Source organism: Panthera leo, chromosome D4 (assembly GCF_018350215.1).
Source record: "Panthera leo isolate Ple1 chromosome D4, P.leo_Ple1_pat1.1, whole genome shotgun sequence".
In the NCBI taxonomy this organism is placed as follows: Eukaryota; Metazoa; Chordata; class Mammalia; order Carnivora; family Felidae; genus Panthera; species Panthera leo.
Window position 1 is genome coordinate 82300257 of NC_056691.1, and position 17939 is coordinate 82318195.

At 55.6% G+C, this 17939-nt stretch overlaps 1 protein-coding gene across 4 annotated transcripts in view; it reads right to left on the reverse strand.

Annotated features, from left to right (window-relative positions):
- Positions 1–323: 323 nt before the first annotated feature.
- Positions 324–17939, reverse strand: part of DENND1A (DENN domain containing 1A) — a 508975-nt gene continuing 491359 nt past the window's right edge. For 3 of the 4 annotated variants that reach the window (XM_042912620.1, XM_042912618.1, XM_042912621.1), the window contains 3 exons: positions 7535–7663; positions 4558–4816; positions 324–3406 (listed from right to left, as the gene is read on the reverse strand). In XM_042912620.1, the coding sequence (XP_042768554.1) occupies positions 2213–3406; positions 4558–4816; positions 7535–7663 (1582 nt within the window). In that variant the 3' untranslated portion in view covers positions 324–2212. The remainder of the gene's footprint in view (positions 3407–4557; positions 4817–7534; positions 7664–17939) is intronic. The other variant, XM_042912619.1, reaches the window with a different exon arrangement.

The following is a 17939-nucleotide window of genomic DNA, read 5'->3' on the forward strand; positions in this document are numbered from 1 at the left end:
TCCCAATCTCCCCCAACACAACAGAGGTGTTGGTTTTTAAGGCTCTGCCCTTGCTAATGACCTATCTATGGGGCTGAATTTCATGCTGTTCCCTTGAACTTGTTCCCTGGAGCGTGGGCACTTTCAACACCACCGGTGACCTGCAGCCCTGCTCCAAGGACTGGCCAGGCCTGGGCATGCCTGTGACTACCCCCTGCCCATGCCCTACTCCAGAGGGAAAAGGACCTGGTCTCAGAGGCTGGGGAGTGGGCCAGGGGTCAAATTCTTCCCTGACTGCTCTGAGCCCTCCCTTTCCCCCAGAGCTTCCTCAGGACACAGGGATACCAACCTTCTCCCCAAGAAGATTTTATTGAACGCACACACAACATTCACCCTTGGGTGCAAATTCAATCCAGCCAGTGAAGAGACAACAATGCTCTCGAGAACACGGAGTGCTCGCCACCAGCCCCCAGCACAGCCGGGGAGACCGACCACGGGGTGGGCTCTGCTTCCCTGGGGCCCCACAGCATCCCTCATCTCACACTTTGTCTCCGATGGGGCTTGGGGGGTTGCCCGGGGTGGGTGGGCGGATCTGGAACCGGTGCGGAAACACCTGAGAATCCTGGAGGTGCCCATGTGCCCAGACACCACGTGGCTCCCTCGCCACCTCAGTGGGCCGAGAACACGCAGAGATTGAGAGAGAGAGAGGGCTTGCCCAAGGGGCCGTGACCGGCTCAGGAAGGGGATGTGTGCCAGCAGCTCCTCGCACCTGGTGTCCGAGAAACTCCGGGCCAGCCCTCCCGGCCTCACGGACCCACACAGGGTCCCTCAGACGATGACAAGGCTCCTTGGGGTTCCGGGGGCCTCCAGGAGCCCCCTGGCCCTGTCAGACACCTCTGAGACTGTGTGTCTGACCATTCACAAATAGGAAATGAGAAATCAGGTCAAAATGCTCACAATTTCCTGCATGTCTCAGATGGTTGTTTTCTTAAATGGTTGGGCCGTATTTTAACTCGGTTTATTGAAACTAGTCAATTTTAAGAATCGTCAAATCAATAAAGTAGAAAGGAAAAGATAGATAAAAGAAACAATAACAAAACATTTCAATTTAGCTTTGGTGACGTGGGCCTCAGGAATTTCTACGCTATGTGGGCGGGGGAGGGGGTGGCTCCTGGCCCTTCTCCGGCCTCCAGGCTGCAAGAAGCCAAGTTCATGCACTCCCCCAGGGCCTGGAGAAGGGCTCAGAGCCCCTGCCCATTCCTGAACAGCAGCTGGGACTCTTGCATCAGTCTGTGGCATTCAGCTTGGCTTCCCAGTTGGGACCTGGGTGCCTGCTTCTCAGCTCTTCCCCCGAGGTCCCACGCGACAAGAAGCTGGGCCCCATTTCAGTACATACTAGAGGCAGAGCACAGGACGGCAGCCCAACTCCTCCGGATGCACTCAGTTTACCTGTTGCTATTTTCTCTTCTACGAATCAAGAGTTGCTGGTGCTCCCAGCCCCCACGTAGGGCTGGCTGCGACTGTGTTTGGCTGTCAGAGGGTTCCCAAGGATCCCTCAGCCCCAAATCCCTCCCAAGCCAGAAACAACTGAAGGTTGGGGTTGGGTGAAGACTCAAGAAAGAAAGAACGAGTGAGGGTATTGCTAGAGAGGGTTGTAAATGCCCTTCCAGGTAGGCAGGCTCTCCAGCCCGGGAGGGGGGCTCCTTACTCCAAACTCCAGACCACATGTGTCTGGTATAGACGAGCTCACACCGAGGCCACCACCGATGCCTGTGCTGGTTCCTGCGGGGGTGTGCAGGGCCGGGCTGCGGCTGGGGCAAGAGAACAGAGCTGGGGAGGGGAGGCCTTGTGGAGCCCTGGGGCTCCCGGCGGGAGGTTTCCAGGAGGACGGTGGGTAGGACTTGGTCTGGGGCAGTCATTCGCCCAGCTGACCTCTTTAGTGCAAAACCTAATCAAGGGTGCAGGGGAGGGGTGATGGCAGGGCTACTGGGGTGGGCGCCCAGGAGCTGGGTCCATTCCCAGGCCGGAACTGGCACCATCTGCTAGCGGCCAGACCTCAGAGATGGGTGGCGTGGAGGGGAAAGAGGGGCGGCAGAGAGGGGACCCATCCCTTCCCACTGGCAGAACCTGGGCGGAAACAGAACAGCAGGGGAAGCAGGGCCCGCCAGCCTCGGAGCACAGTGGCGGGCGGCACAGCGCGTGGCCCGGCTTGCCCTCGCTCTCGGCGCCTGGCTCACTCGAAGGTCTCCCACTGCTTCCTGAGCTGCTCTACTGAGCCTGGGGCAGGGGCCGGGCTCACATCTTGCTTGGTTTTCCGTAACAAATCCTCAAAGGGGTCTCTGGCCTCTTGAGGAGCAGAGGGCTGCAGTGCTGGCTCCAGGCCCTGCGGGGGTCTGGGAGGAAGGAGGGGGGCTTCTCCGGGCCTCAGGGCCAGCCCCTGCTTGGCCTCAGCGGCCCTGGCACTTGAGCGGGCCAGGGGCAATGTTCGGATCCTCGAAGGGGCGACCATTGGGGGGCCCAGGGGCTGCAGGGGACTGGTGTGGGCACCCATGGGCATCTGGCCGAAGAGGTTAGGCATGGAGAGGGCAGACAGGTTGGGCTGAGATCTATGTGGGACACAGAAGCCAGAACTGGACAGCAGGAGGCTGGGGGCAAAAGCTGGCCCCAGGGGAGCAGGAGGGGCCCCAAAAGGCCCGGCTGGTGTGGAGACCAGGGGCATGGCAGGCAGAGCCGCTGGCACGGTTGGCACAAAGGGATTGAGCGATGGCTGTGGAAATGGGGTGGGGGTCCCTGTTGGGGGGAAGCTGAACTGGGGTGTGAATGAGGTGGCTACGTTTGGGGCTGAAGGTCCTGGTGGAAGGGTACTGCCTGGCCAGGCTGTGTTAAGTGGGTCCAGGAGGGCCAGCAGGGCGTCACCACTTGTGCCTGCAGCCCCTGGGGCCAGGCTGAGCGGCTGCAGTGGTTCGGTGGGTCCTTGGCGGGCGGCGCTGGGGAGGAGCCCGGGGAACGGGGCTGGACTCAGGGGGGCTCGCCTTTCCCACTCAGCCTGCGGCCGCTCTGAGAAGTCCCCGAGGGCGGCGCTGGCCGCCTGAAGTTTGGCCGGGCGGGCAGTGGGGGGCGGAGGCACGATGCCCAACTCCGGGGTCTTCCTGCCCTGAGGCCGGGGGATGGTAATGCTGCCCGGAGTCGGGGTGGGCGCCTCCTCCTTGTCACTGGGGTTCAGGATGCTGTCCTGGGCCGGTGGCCTGCGGGGCAGAGCCAGGGAGCTCCCAAGCAGGGATGAGGGCTTCTCAGGGGAGCTGGCCGGGAGCTTGCTGGGGATGGCCATGTCGTCCTGGCCCAGGCTCCAGAGCTTGTTGTACGGGTGGGTGAGCTTCAAGGCCATTGGCATCCCGCGGCTCCTGTCGCTCCTGTTCAGGTCCAGCCTCTGTTGGAGAGAAAGAGGGAGGCAGTGACCAGAGACTGACCTGGACAGACTGGAAGGCAGCACATATCCATCCCCGTGCCCCTCCCGTGTGCCGGGTGGGCGCTCAGACTGGGATCCCAGGCGTGTGGCCGATCGGGTCCCTGGGACTCAGAGCAGCCGGGCCCAGGGCACCAGCAGAGAGCCCGGGTCTGTCCGGACGCCAAGCCCAGGCTTCTCTGTTTTCCTCTTTTCCGACTCCAAGTCAGGCTTTTTTCTCACCGCACAAAGGGATTCCAGAGAAAGCCCTTGTCCTCTTACGTCAGTGTCGCCAAGTAGTTTTAGGAAAATGACTCCATTTATTGACCATCTACTGGCTGGGCCTTTTTTACTTTTCAAAGCATGTGGGTACTTTTAATCACCTGTGAGCTTGAAGGTGAGTGAGGCACGGGGTCTGAGCAAAGGTTTCTTCCCTGGCTGGCAGGAAAACAGGACTGGGCTCATGTCCCGGCTCTGCCACTCACAAGCGACACTACCTGGGCGCCACTTCCCCTCTCTTGGCCCGGACTTGGTCCTCAGCGGCAGGGGAACAGGGGACTCCCCGCAGGAGGGTGCGCTCGAATCACTGTACCCACGGGAGCTCCTGTCAGTTCCACAGACCCAGAGACTCAGCAGCCTCCACTTGCAAGTGGGGAGACAGGCGCAGAGAGGGGATGAGACACATGGGAAGTCGCGATGGCGGATCAGCGGTCCCATGCAAATAATCCGGAATCCAGGAATTCTGATCCAAAGGTTCTCCAAGGAGACTTGATGGGCACGGGAGCACGCCCACTTGGATCAGGCGTCAAAGCCCCGCCTGGGGGTGGGGCTGGGGTCCTGGGAGAGTGGAGCACCAGCACACCCCTGTCTGATGCACAAATGGAAATGAGGGGTGGATTTCCACCAGGTGTAGCATCTTCTACGGTGATCGCCGTTGAGGGTGGCTCACTGGCTGTCGGCCTGGCTGTTGGCCCGCCCGGCAGGGTTTGCAGTCAGACTGACCCTGAGCATCGGCCGAGGACCCTGGAAAAGTCACTGTTTCTCCCTTGGTCTCCTTCGCTGTCACACGGGGGTATCTGCCTCGTGTGTGGAAGGCACCGGCCCTGACAGGTACCCACCCCACCCCAGTATCATACCTGATAGTCAAAGGTTCCTGGCTGCTCCCTCAGGTCTTTGGGGGTCCGAAGGTCCTCCAAGCTCTTGGCCTGGCCCAGTGGCTGCAGTGGGACATCCATGTCCAGGTTGTTGAAGACGTCCTCCAGGAGGTCGATGCTGGCAGCTCGGTCAGGTGGAGCTGGGGCAGGGCCTGTGGGCTCCCGCACTCGCTGCTCTGGGCTCTCTGCCTCGTCACCTTCTGCGCTGTCTGACTCCTTGAGTGTCCGATATGGCTGAGGCCTGGGAGGAGGCAGAGCAGGCTGGATCCTCCCGCCCAGAGCCTCCACGGGAGGAGCCAGCAGCCCCCAGCCCCAGGAAGAGTACACCCGGGAGGCCTGGGGACAGGTGAGTGTCCTGGGGTCCCTGTGAGTGCCGGAGTCTGGTCACTGGCAATCTGACAGACCTGGGGCTGAATTTGGGTTCTGTTGTTTATTGTGGGACCCTGGGCAAATTGCTTTGGCTCTAATTTGCACTAAGGGGATCCACTTAGTTCCTCTGAAAACCACAGGACCCACCATGTGACTGGGGAGGGGGCTTGCAAGCCATCCAGACAAGGCATGAGGAACGGGACGTGATTAGAAAGGGAACAGGCAGCCTGCCCATTCCTGAGCCCAGTCTCTGCCCTCCCACCTCCCCGTGGCTCATGGGGAACTGAGCTGGGAGAAATTCTCCCCCCGGGTAACTACCCAGCACGCCTCAGGACCCTCAGGAATAACTGTCTGGGCCTCAGCCTGTGCTGACCTCTGTTCTAGCTCTGGTCTTGCCATCACTTGCTGTGGGACCTTGGGCAAGTCTCTTAACCTCTCTGAACCTCAGCCTCTTCCCCATTCCAGAGTGTATCTCCCTTGCTGGTGGTGGTGGTGGTTATGTGAACTACCTACCACGGTGCCTGGCAAATGGCAGGCACAGAGGCTGTTAACAGCCTTCTGTACATTTGACTCAGGCATAGGTGACGAAAGGTTTCTCTAACTTTCCTTTTTCACAAGCCTCAGCCCCCAGGGCACCACTGGGTACATGGAGAACGGTGCCTGGATAAACCCTGACTTGACTCTAGTGAAGACCAGGACAGAGGCTAGGGCTGGCTCTGTCCCCTGTGTCTCAGCAGAAACTGCTCACGGCTCTGGTAAAGTGGGGGAAGGGCGCCACCTGCTGGTCCCAAAGTCACACTTGCAGGAACCAGGGTAGGGAACCGACAGCAGAGAGAGGGCTCAGCAGTCATCAGCCTTTAGTATCTTGAAGTTCAGAGAGGCTAAGTAACTCACCCTAGGTCACAGAGCAAAAGGTAGCAATGGATGCCGAGTTGGAGAGACTTCAAAAGTTTCCACTGACTCTGAGCCATCTGACCAAGGAATTAAAGACCTTTTAACCAAGCTTGAACACAACCAAGGAGTAAAGAAAAGTCAATGTGCTCCTTACACTTAAGGAAGGAAATAGTATTCTTTAAAAAGAAACCATTTTATTTGGACTTACGATGGGCCAGTTCCTTGCCTTTCCTGTGCGACTTATTTTTATTTATTTTTACTCCAGTATAGTTAACTTATGAGCCAGTTCCTGTTTAATAACACACACCACACACAAGAACCTCTACTTTTCTTAGGTCATGGCCAAAGGAGTGAGCGCTATTCACTATTTAAGTAATTAAGGCATCAATTAATTTAAAAAGAACGAGACCCCCGCACTCTGTGGTGGGGGGTCCTTGGACATCACTCAGGCAGGGCGTTTTTATCTGCAAGGTGATTTTGAGTTGATTATGTGGATGAACAGGTCTTATTCCAATGGTTCTACCTTTATTTTAACTAACAGTAGAGATAATAATTGACACATTAGGCCTATGATATTAGAGATATTATTGCTGAGGAGAAGGTTAATTTTTTGAAGTTTTGACAGAAAAGTTTTAAAGAAAAAGATTCAAGGTACAGAAAAGGTGGCCTGTGAAACTCGGGCAACACTGACTTAGGCCACCACTTTCTGAGTGAGGACAACGGGAGGGGACTGACTTGCCTGTGGTCACAGGTGAGCTGGTGGCAGAACCCTGCTACCCCAGGGGGCGATGGTAGGAGCAGAAGTGGTGGGTTTATCAGGTGCCCTGAGCAGCTCACAGGCCTGGCTCAGGGGAAGGGGCTGGGACGGGGTGGAAGGGAAGAATCCCCTCTTCCCTAAGATGGTTTTAATAGCTCACTCCCTAGAGGCTGGTTGTGGCCCCGTGGGTGTTCAGCAAAGGGCAGCTCCCTTCTGTAAAAGGCTCCCATTAAAAACATTACAACTTCGTTAACAAATGCAGACAAAAGCTGTCCCTCTGCTTGAGCCCAGCTGGGAAAAACTTGTGGGTAGATGGGCAAGAACTGGTAAAGAAGGGGTAACTACCAAAGCTTAACATTGGGCGGTGGCTGGATTGTGGGCGAACCTTCTTTTTTCTAAGTTGCAATTTATAATTAGCATGAGGCACAGGCGATAAACAGCGATGATATAAATTATCTTAAAGTCAGGCAGATCGATACAACATTTGGATCTGTCAGCAATAACGTATACGCTCCATATCAATACGTGTTTTTTCTTTTAAGGTTAAAATCTGACCCTCCGTCTCCGTAGTTTTCTGAGATGTGCTGAGCTGGAGGAGGACCCAGGCATCCACAACCACTTCCATTAACGGTCAAGTGCAGTCTCCTGGGTAAGGGACAGAGACTCATGCTCCCGTCTCACACCTGTCGGCCCTGCCACCCTCCCGTCACCTCACTCCTCACCACAGAGCCCACAGGGCTGGCAGAATGAACACCCTGGGCAGAGGCACACACGGGGGACACTCACTCACCCCACGTGGTGGCACAGGGGCACCGGAAGGCAGTGGCTCCAGACGGCCCTCCCCGCACACAAGGGCAAGCAGCACTGGCCCCCCTCCCCCACGCGGCCCAGGAGAGTCACCAAGCAGAGCTCAGGGAAATGGAAGAAGGAAGGAGAGACCATTCAAAGGGAGCGGAGAAGAAAAAGCTTTCGGTGAAGCCAGAGCTCGGGCCCTCTTCCCGCTGGCATTCATCGTCAGAGGAGTCTTCGGAGAGGAAGACCGCATAGTGTCGCAAGGGCTTTACCAGGCTGGGGCAGAGGAAGACAAGAGAGAAGAGGCAGTTAGGAGGCACCCTCAGAACTCCATGTGGCCGGTGGGAGGGGGGCGTCTGCGTTCGGCGCCTGGCCCCCGCCTCCCTCTGCCAACCTGGGGTAGAGGCTCCCTGGAGAAGGCCAGAGGGCGGTGGAGGCCTGACCGGTCCCCCAAGGTGAGGAAGCTGGTCCCGGACAGAAAAGAAACCGTGAGTTTGCCATAGGTGTCGAGAGCCTTAAACACGGATCCAGCCACCTATGACCTCGCAACCCCACGTCTGTCTAGAAAATCCTAAATGTAGCAAAGAAGGAGACACAAAGACATTCACTGCTGCCATGCTGAGGATATCAAAACACGGGACATCTTAAACTTCCAGCAATAGGAGTCTGCTGGAGTGAATTATGGTACATTTGGCTGAATATTACCCACCCATCAACTATAGTGTGTCTAAGAAAGAAGAATCTAAAAGCCAGGATGCAGAATTGTAATTGCACTGCGTTCTCTCGCAGCTACTTACGGGAAACCGCACAGAAAAAAGACCGGAAAGGGATGTACCTAAATGTCCACAAAATCTAGCGGGATTAGGGGCGAATCCCCCCCTCCCACACTGCCTCTTTTTATTTTTCTGTGTCTTCTACACTTTCTTCAATGTGCATACCTACTTCAATAATCAGGGAAAAATAAAAATAGAAAGTTAAAGAAGAAAGTGAGCCACGTGGAGGGGCACTGGCTAGAAGGCCCTTTTCTGATTAGCGGCTGCTCTCTGGAGTCTCCCTCACATGCCTCTTCAGAGAGTCTTTTTCATCTGTGATGTGGAAATTAAATATTCATTGTTATAAAAAATACATCTCCCTTGTCAGCCACCTGTGAGCTCTACCTCTATAAACACAAACACTACGCAGCCCCGAGAAAGTCCGTGTGGCTGCCATGAATTATACACTGACCAGGGCCTGGGAGAGGTGCGGGCCTGGGAGAGGGGGAGCTGGGCCGGACAGACCCGGGGTCACATCTGGGCCCCACACACCGGGCTGGGCATGCTCAGATACCAGTGAGGGGGGCAGAGGTGAAGTTCGGGGGACGATGGAGTAGGAAGCATAGGGGTGCCTGGGTGGGGGGCAGTCTCCTCTCCAACACCCCCAGCCAGAGCTGGCTCCTTTCTCTGCTTTTTTCTTTTTTTAATTTTTTTGATATTTATTTTTGAGACAGAGACAGAGCATGAGCAGGGGAGGGCAGAGAGAGAGAGAGAGAGGCAGACACAGAATCTGAAGCAGGCTCCAGGCTCTGAGCTGTCAGCACAGAGCCCGACGCAAGGCTCGAACCCGTAAACCACGAGATCATGACCTGAGCCGAAGTCGGAGGCTTAACGGACTGAGCCACCTAGGCACCCCTCCTTTCTCTGCTTTCTGATGCACTTCTTTCCAGGTTTCCTTTCATAAAAGGGCACCGTGTCCATAAGAGTGAATGGGAACCACACCGGAGGGTCCGTGACGGGCAGCAGCTATTCCTGGTGGACCAGGAGAGCAGGCTGGGATGTGATTTGCCATCGCCAGTGCTAAGGCAGTTGTCACCAAGAATATGCTATTCTTTTAAAAGGAGAACCCGGGGCTGGCTCCCAGAGCTGCAGAGCTCCCCGGCACTCGCATACCCAAACCCCCTCACTCCTTGCGTCATCCTTGGAAGTTAGGCAGGCTAAGCGGTTTGTCCTCATACTGAGGTGGAGACCGAGGCTCCCAGAGGGGAAGCCACTTGCCCAGGGCCACACGCAGGGAGGTGGCGGGTCGCTGGGCTCTTCCCCTTGCTCAGGCTGCCTGCCTGGGTGTCAGGGACTTGTCCTTCCCAGACCAGAGATAGCATCAGCCTAGGTGGGGTGTTCTCCTCCGGACTCAGGACAGAGGGCAAGAGGATGTGATTCACAGAAACAAGGCCACCCAGCTCCTGTCACACCCACTGGGGCATAAAACAAGGCACAGACGGGCCACCCCACACAGCCACTGGAATCCTGCTCTGATTCACCAACTCAACCTTGTCACTCTCCCGCTGGACACCTGCAAATCTACGACACCACAGAGCAATTCTGAGGCAGCTGGTTGTGTGGTGAGTAGACCCAGTAAGTGTTAAGAATAATAACATCCAGGTATTCACAGGATGATTTACTCAACTATTTAAATCCAGCACCGGACGGCTCTCCTGAGCAGGTGAGGAGGGGTGGAGGGTGGAGAGGAGGGTGGCCTCCTGCTCCACTCTGGGGAGCTCTGGAATGTGCTGGGTGGGCAGGGGTGAGGGTTGCAGGGAGGCAGTGCCCAGGGCCAGCTGCAGGTAGGATAGACACCACGCTGTCCGCCTGAGCCTGTCCACCCCTGCAGCCTCCTCCTGCCGCCCCCCTACACGCCCCGCAGACCTCCCTGACATCTTTTCCTGCTCTGCCTGCTGCCCTGACTGCGGTCTTGAAGACTTGGCTCAATGGGCCCTCTAGAAAGTCTCCCTGGAATCCCCAGCTGGAGCTTTCCCCTCAGATGAAGCTAGCTTCCCCTTGGGCTGAATGTTTTAGCACTTCATCCATACCATTTAACCTCTTGCAATTCTGTTTCTAAGTCGAGTTCCTCAAGGGCAGGGGCCTGGCTCCTTCTTCTCTTTATCCCCACATGGGGCACAACATTAGTGCGATGGAGGTTTGCAGTCAAATGTCTGGAAGCCAGTGTGCTGGGGAGATGAGGCAGCCCCCATCCATCTCACCCACCTTTCTGGAGCCCCAGCACAGCACCTGTCCCTTTCATCAGCTTGGGGCTACGGTATAAAAGTGTCCCCTGAGGTTCCCCGTCTATCCTCTGAGACGTTGAGGCTGCAGAGTGGGACCACATTTGGGGGTGAGGGTGCTGGGTACATAGGAGCAGGCAGGAGTCTTGGAAAAATGTGTAAAATAATATCCACTGTGCCAGGGGCTTTACATAGATTATTTCCACCCCTCCCAACAGCCTAGCAGGGAGGTGTATCACTGTGCTGATTTTACAGAGGATGGGACTGTCATTAGTCCGTCCGTCTGTCTGTCTGTCCATCCATCCAACCATCCATCCATCCGTCCATCCATCCATCCACCCACCCACCCACACTTCCAGGTAGAGGCACTTCCCGAGTGCTAGGTGAGCACTGGGCATCTCTGTGAAGGAGAGAGAGGTAACCACGTGACCTGGCCAGGGAGTGACAAGCAGAGACTCTAGGCCAGGGCCCTCACTGTCCCGTCAGCCGGGCTGCTGGTAGAGGCGTACGAGGGGACACACACCTCTGCTTAGGTCAACCTGAATGAAGCTCTTTGGTGTCCCTCAAATCCATCCCGAGTGCCCTTCCAACACCCATCCAAGTACGGTCTCCTCCTCTGGCTTCGACCAGAAAGCAGCAGTCACAGCTTGGCACGTGAGCCGAATGCCAGGAAGGTCTGGACTCACAGAAGAGCAAGCAGCCTTTGTGCTGGACTGGACCTTGGCTTCACTCAACCCGGCTGCCGCAGTTCACACCCCCGTCAGAGTCCAGGGCCTCCCCACATCGGTGTGGTCACGTAGCAGGCCTGCGGGGTGAGAGGGGCAGGAGGGAACCACTTTCCCTCTCCAGTCAGCTCTCCTGGCCTGGCCAGGCCAGGCGGGCCGGACAGTGGCTTCCACAAGAGGCCCAGGGTATCTCCGGAACATGCCGTCTGTCTCTCGAGAGTGACGAAAACCCTCGCCGGGTGGTTTGGTCAGATCAGAGTGTTTTCAGGCTTCGGGCCACGTGGATGATGACGACGATGCAAGCTAAACGCTGGCCGTACAGTTTCCTTAATTCCTTTATCACGTGCTCGCTTGGCAGAGAACGCCAAGGCTCAGAGAGGGCCAGTCGCTTGCCCAGCATCACACAGCAGCCATAGGTGGAGCCAGGAGTCTGGATCTGTTTGACTCCAAACCACTTTGTGATCCCGCCTCTTCAGTTCTGTGTATCTGAAACAACGCGGTAAGGGGCAGGGTGTGCCCCCTTCCACTTTTAATAAAAGGTGAGATTTCAAAATAAACTGATTTAAATTCAGCTGCTCATGTCCTCCTCTGAAACACAGAGTCAGATATTTGTCAGAGATAAAGGATGAATCGTTGAAAATGTCCAGGTTTAAATTTTTTATTAGCTTAAGGCAGAATACGGGGAGAAAAAAAAAAAGCGTACCTCTTCCCTCATTAACCCAATTCAGCTAGTAGCCTGCAGTCTGCCACCCACCACTCGCCTGGATTTGATTACACACAAAGAGCTGTCTGTGAAAAGGCAGGTCGTGGTGAACTTGGCTACCCAGCGAGGGGCTGCCAGAGTCTTGGCGAGAAAGAAAGGCCCGCTGTCCATCACCATTCAGACCCCATCATCTCCCACGGCTGCTCCCGCCTCTGCCCACCTCATCTCGGAGTTCCCATGCAGATGACTTCCCGAACCCTTTCTAATGTTTGGTTTAACGTGTCGCCGGTTAGCGCACGCGTGTGACAGTGGTGACAGGCGCGGCTGTTCCTTTTTAAATACCATGTCAGAGACACGGCGTCAGGAAGCGGGGACGTGCTCTGTGGCTCTCCGCCGTGCCGGGATCGCATGGGCTTATTTTTTAATGAGGAAGATCTGCATCTCGAGAGTTTTTTTCATGTGTCACATCGCGTGGACAAATCAGCAGCACGTCACGCTGGCCCAAAATGAAATGCTGACAAATGTAGATATTTCAAATTTAATTGACATTTAAATGTACTTGAGATAAGGAAGGGAAAAATCAGCAAGGACTTGGTCTCCAGAGGTAACGAGGGGAGCCGGTGATCATTTTTTAAAGGATCATTTCACTCCAGCACAAAGGATCTTCGCTTTGTAAATGGCCGCCCTGGCATCCTTTGATTACAAGGCTCCTGTTGGGCCGATGAGCGGGGACAGGCCCCAGGACAAGGCCAGGTCCTGCCTGCCCAGTAGATGTGCCATTCTGTGCAGCTTCCCATCACCCCCCACTTCCCAGCCAGATGACCTTGGGAAAGTCATTTTACCTCCCTTCCCCCTAATATCTTATCTGCAAAATGGGGGTTCTACAGCCCTCCTGATGGTGTTGTCACGAAGTTGAATGAAATTATTCGTAAAGGGCTTGGCCTCATGCCCAGGGATAGTACATACTCAATTACTATCCATATGCCACATTCACCTGCTGACAGACAGATTCTGGGCATTTTCATCCGGTGTAGGGTCTTCCCTAGGTGTTCAAGGACGAATATAAGGTGGCTCCTGCTTTCAAAGACTTTCCTGGTCAGGGTTAGTGGTCCCCTAACTGGTTAGGTCAGGGTTAGGTCCCCTAACCTAGAGGGTTAGGGTCAGTTGGGCCCATGGTAGCACATCACAATTCCCACGCCATGTGTTGGTGGTACAGGGGTGAGCGTGGCTGCCTTCCAGAACTCCCACGCCATCTCTCCACCACCATAACACAGGACCAAGACTCCAGACCACACCCGGGCATACGCATAGATGAAAACAATAGAACAGAGCCCTGAAGCAAGTCAGAGGGTCTTTGGGGGAAACAAGTTGGTGCACAGCCCCCAAGGGAAGCTCCAGAACTGCACTGGAGCTATTCTCTGTGTGACCTGGGTTAAGAGCTAGGACCATTCTCAGGGAGGAAGAACTGGAGACAGATACAGAACCTGCTGGACACTGGATCTTTGCACTCAGTTGTACGTGACGATCTACTCTAAAACAGGAAGACTGAATCACTGCTGTCATGAGTCAAGATCACCAGCAGAGGGTGTTCTTCCTGTCAGGTCAACTGGTCTGGTGGGGATGGGTGGGTGTGAGAGCAACTTTTTCTCACCCCACTGGGAACGTGCCCTGCCAGAGGGCAGTGGGGGGGGGGGGGTACCCCTGGTTCAGGGGCTCTTGGTTGAGGCTCCATTCGGGAGGTGATGTGGGAGCTGGGCTTCCAATGCTGAGTATGGAGGAGGCTGCAGGATGGCCTGGAGGGGTCTCTGGGAGGAGTGGGCACAAGGGGCTTGAGGTCAGGGCGGGAGTTTCAAGAAAAGACTGGCAGGGTTGGTAGGGACCAGGTGGTGGAGGAGGGCCTTGAACCCACAGGAGGACTGAGGTGACGTGCCAGATTAGGGGGTGATGTGAGGACTGGGGAGGGGGCCTTACTGGCTTGGCCTCATCTCTCTCGAGAGGGTTGGCTGTACCCTTTATCTTTCCAATCTTCATCATTCCATCTGTCTGTCAACGTTTATGTTCATTTATTCATCCCTTCTTTTGAAAAAACACTAGTGTCAACATGTTCCACACCCATCCCCGAGACGCCCTGAGAAGTCCTCCTTCCCAGTCCTTCTCATAGGCAGAGAAGCCCGAACACAGGACCCGGGCTTCACCTTCCCATTCTTCAGGCTCTTTGGTAGAGAGAAGATGGGGGTGGGGACACCGTCTACACGTTTCCTACCCAGAAGAGAAACTGTGTAGACTGTAAACAACAAGTAGCCCTCACCCCAAGGACCGCCTCTGCCTGCCCTGAGCCTGAGTCTCCTGTGGGGGCCCTGGGAGCAGTGGTGGAGGACAGGGTGTCTGGTGAGAAAGCAGTGGACGTGGCCATGGGACCCTGCAGACCTAGCTGCACATCCTGGATCTAAGGCCACCATTCCACCTGTTAGAGCCTTGGTTCCCTCACTGGCTGAACAGGTGAACACACCTGAGCCGTGATGACTTTTGGGGGCGTGTGTGTGTGTGTGGGGGGGGAGAGTAGGTTAACCAAGGTGACACGTAGAAGTGCTGGGCCTGAAACAGGCCCTGAGAAAGGGTGACGGGGCTCCTGGAAGAGGGAGGGGCTCAGGAGAGGTGGCAAAACTTTCAAAGGAGGCTGAAAGCAGCAGGTCTTGGGGGTGGGGCACCTTCTCTCCCGGGGGTGCGCTAAAGGCTTGGGTTCTCAGCTGGAACTAACTCTCCCTGTCATGACAGCTCCTGGGAGGGCTCCTTCCTTCTGAACGGTAGGCAGAAGTGGCTGGGGACAAGGGAGACCTGTGTTTGCCTGGGCTGCTGCGCATCCCTGGGGACTCCTCAGCAGTTCCTTCTTTTCCGATCTGGGCTCAGGCTCCACGTCAGACTTCTGCTGTGTGGCTTTGTCTCCAGGGCCCAGAACCTACTGCTGGAGAGGGGAGGGGGGCCTGAGTGGGGTCAGGGGCCTCTCTCACATTGCTAATTGGGTCTGGGACCCTCTGCTCCAGGGTTTGAACTCTTGGCTGCTCAGGGAGTGGGTCCTGGCAGGCTGCCAGGGGGTCAGTACCGAGACAGCTGTCCCTACCCCTGGGGCCCAGGGCCCAGCTGGCATCTTGGAGACTTGCTCCTGGGGCTGATGGCAGTTTCTGGCTCTTAGATGGCCTGGGCAGGACAGGTGCTAGTAGCTTCACAGTCACACCCAATCATATTTGGCACACAGTAGGCGCTCTTTCCACATTTGTGGTTAACTGACATCCCTTCCCCATCTCCAGGGTGCTATGAGCTATGAGCTATTAGCTTCAACCTGTCTTCAGTGATTCCCTTGTCCATTCATTCAGTAGATGTCCCCGAGCAGAGCCCTAAGCTAGGCTCTGGTCTGGGAGTTGAGGAGTCAAAGCCGAAGGGCGCGTGACCCTTGCCCTGGAGGGGCTCCTAGACCCCTGTGTGTGTGTGTGACGTAAGAGAATACAAGGGGCAGGTCAGTGTGGTATTGGGGGGGGGGGGCGCGGGGCCAGCCAGGGGGCTGTGGGCATGGGAGGGAGGGGCAGCTGATGAGGGAGGGCAACAGGGTGGGCATCAGATTGTTGACAGCAGCAGTCCCTGCAGGAGGGGAGACTGCTGTGCCCCGCCAACCTAGCATGCCAGTGTGGCTCTTGTGGGCGGTTTCCCAAATCATGTTCTTTGGGATGTGAACAGGCATTGTGTTTAAAAAAAAAAAAAAAAAAAAAAAAGGGCAGGGGCGCCTGGGCGGCTCAGTTGGCTGAGCATCTGACTCTTGGTTTCGGCTCAGGTTATGATCCCAGGGTCCCTGGTCTTAAGCGTGGAGCCTGTTTGGGGTTCGTTTGTTCTCTGTCATTCCCTCTCTCCCTCTCTCCCTGTCTCCCTCTCTCTCTTTCTCCCCCTCTGCCCCTCAGCTCATGCTCTCTAAAAAAAAAAAAGAAAAAAAAGGCAAAAAGTCTTGCCCAGGGTTTCTGGCTGGCAGCTAGTGGGCAAGATGCTGACCCAGGTCTGTCCCTGGCACCAGAGTCTTAGGCCACTGCCCTGGCAACAGTTCACCAACCACACCCCTGGGGCAGCTCTGGGCCTGGGTAGGAGGGAACGGGGCTCTACCCCACTGTGCTCTGTGGCCAGCACCACCAGGGGCTGTGCTGAGCCCTGGTCTTGAGGACATGGCAGGGTGTGGAACATCGTCTTTGGCCAGAGCACGTGTGCACCTGGCCCAAAGAGATACAACTGCAGTGTTCTGAGACCTTGTCTGTGGGTAGAGCTCTCACTAAATGCTTCTGGCAGCTTCCTCTGATCTTATTTTAATCTTCTGGGGCTTTGGGTGCTGGGGTCACGCAGTGCAATTTGGATGATCAGACTCTACAAATTCCTAAGCAGCGGGGGCTGGCCATTTGGTGCACAGACTATCAGCCCAGCCAGCACAGCCTGCGGAATTTCTCCTTGGTCAGAAGGATTCCTGGGGCACCTGGGTGGCTCAGTCGGTTAAGCATCCGACTCTTGGTTTCAGCTCGGGTCATGATCTCGTGGTTCGTAAGTTCAAGCCCTGTGTGGGGCTCTGTGCTAACAATATGGACCTGCTTGGGATTCATTCATTCTCTCTCTCTCTCTCTCTCTCTCTCTCTCTCTCTCTCTATCTCTCTCTCTCTCCCCCTTCCTCACTCACTCGCACTCTCTAATTAATAAGTAAATAAACAAACAAACAAACTTAAAAAAAGGATTCCTAATGCAGCCACATGCTCCTCTGGGTCCCCCCAGACTCAGATTTGCAGGCAGTCCAGAGTTTTGGTGGGAGTGCAAAGTGGTACAAATCTTTCAGCAAGTTATTTAGCAATTTAGAAATTTGCCTCTATGACTGGGTAAGGGTACAGGGCAGTGACAACCTCTCAGGGTCTCAGCTACTTCTTCTATAATATAGAGCTAATGATACCTTACCCTCACTCCCAAGATTTCTTGCGAGGATTAAATGAAACGGTGTATATAAAGTGCTTGGCCAGCATTAATGGTAGTTGTTAATCATTCCATTCCTTATGACGATATCAGATGAGAAAAGCTTTAAGAACAGGGGCATTTTTTTCCGGCGTTTAGTGTCTACAGATCCAATCTAGAGCAGTGTACAGATCCAATAGGAGGGGGCGTGGTGAGGCGGCCCACGCATGGACGCAAAATGCGATCTTGGCACAGTCACGCGCGGCAGGGGTTACAAGGACACGGGCAAGTCCACAGGACGGAATACTGCAAGGACACTGCAGCTCTACAAGATATATATAGGAAAAAGACCTGAGGGGAACCTGCAGAAATGCTGGTAGGCAGGGAGGTTCAGAATGATCTTGTCTCTTTTGCCCAACTTCTGGATTGTAAGGTTATTGGGTTATTTTTATAGACAAACAAAATCACTTGAAAAGAGCAGAGGCTGTACAGATCTGGCCAGCGAGGTGAGCAGGGCAATGGCTGGTGGGCCCTCGGTGCCTGAATCCTGACCATTCCTACTTAGTACAATGAAACTTCAAATAAGCAGCCTGCAGCCAGTCAGGACTCCTGGGGGGGTGGTGCCTGGCTCGCCCGCTGGAGGGGAGACAAAGGTGTGCCGTCAAAAGGGTTCAGGCTCTGCAGCTGGTCGGCACGGGGCTCGTCTCTGATCTATACTGACTGCAAGCCTCTTCGCCATTAAGACTCAGAAGACAGCCCTACCCTTCTGGGTTGTCGTGAAGATTAAGCGAGGTGGAGGCTGTACGTGACTCTGTCTGTACCCTCAGCAACTCTGCGAGGGCCACTGCCCGAACCCCCACCACGGGGAACAGATGACGAGCAGCCCGGCCCGCGAGAGGCACCTGGGGACCAGCAGGCCACTCCTCTGTCTGCACACCGAGCGCCATCCTGAGGGGCGGGCGGTACTGAGCCCAGCGCTGCCTTTGAGAGTTTGCCGCCGGCTCCTTCTAAGCGTCACGTTGGATGAGAAATTCTCCGATCCCTGGCAGGCCAAAGGGAAAATAAGTTGGGGCCTGACAGCCATGCACACTGCGGCCGAAATAACCTTTAACAGGCGGGAGATGG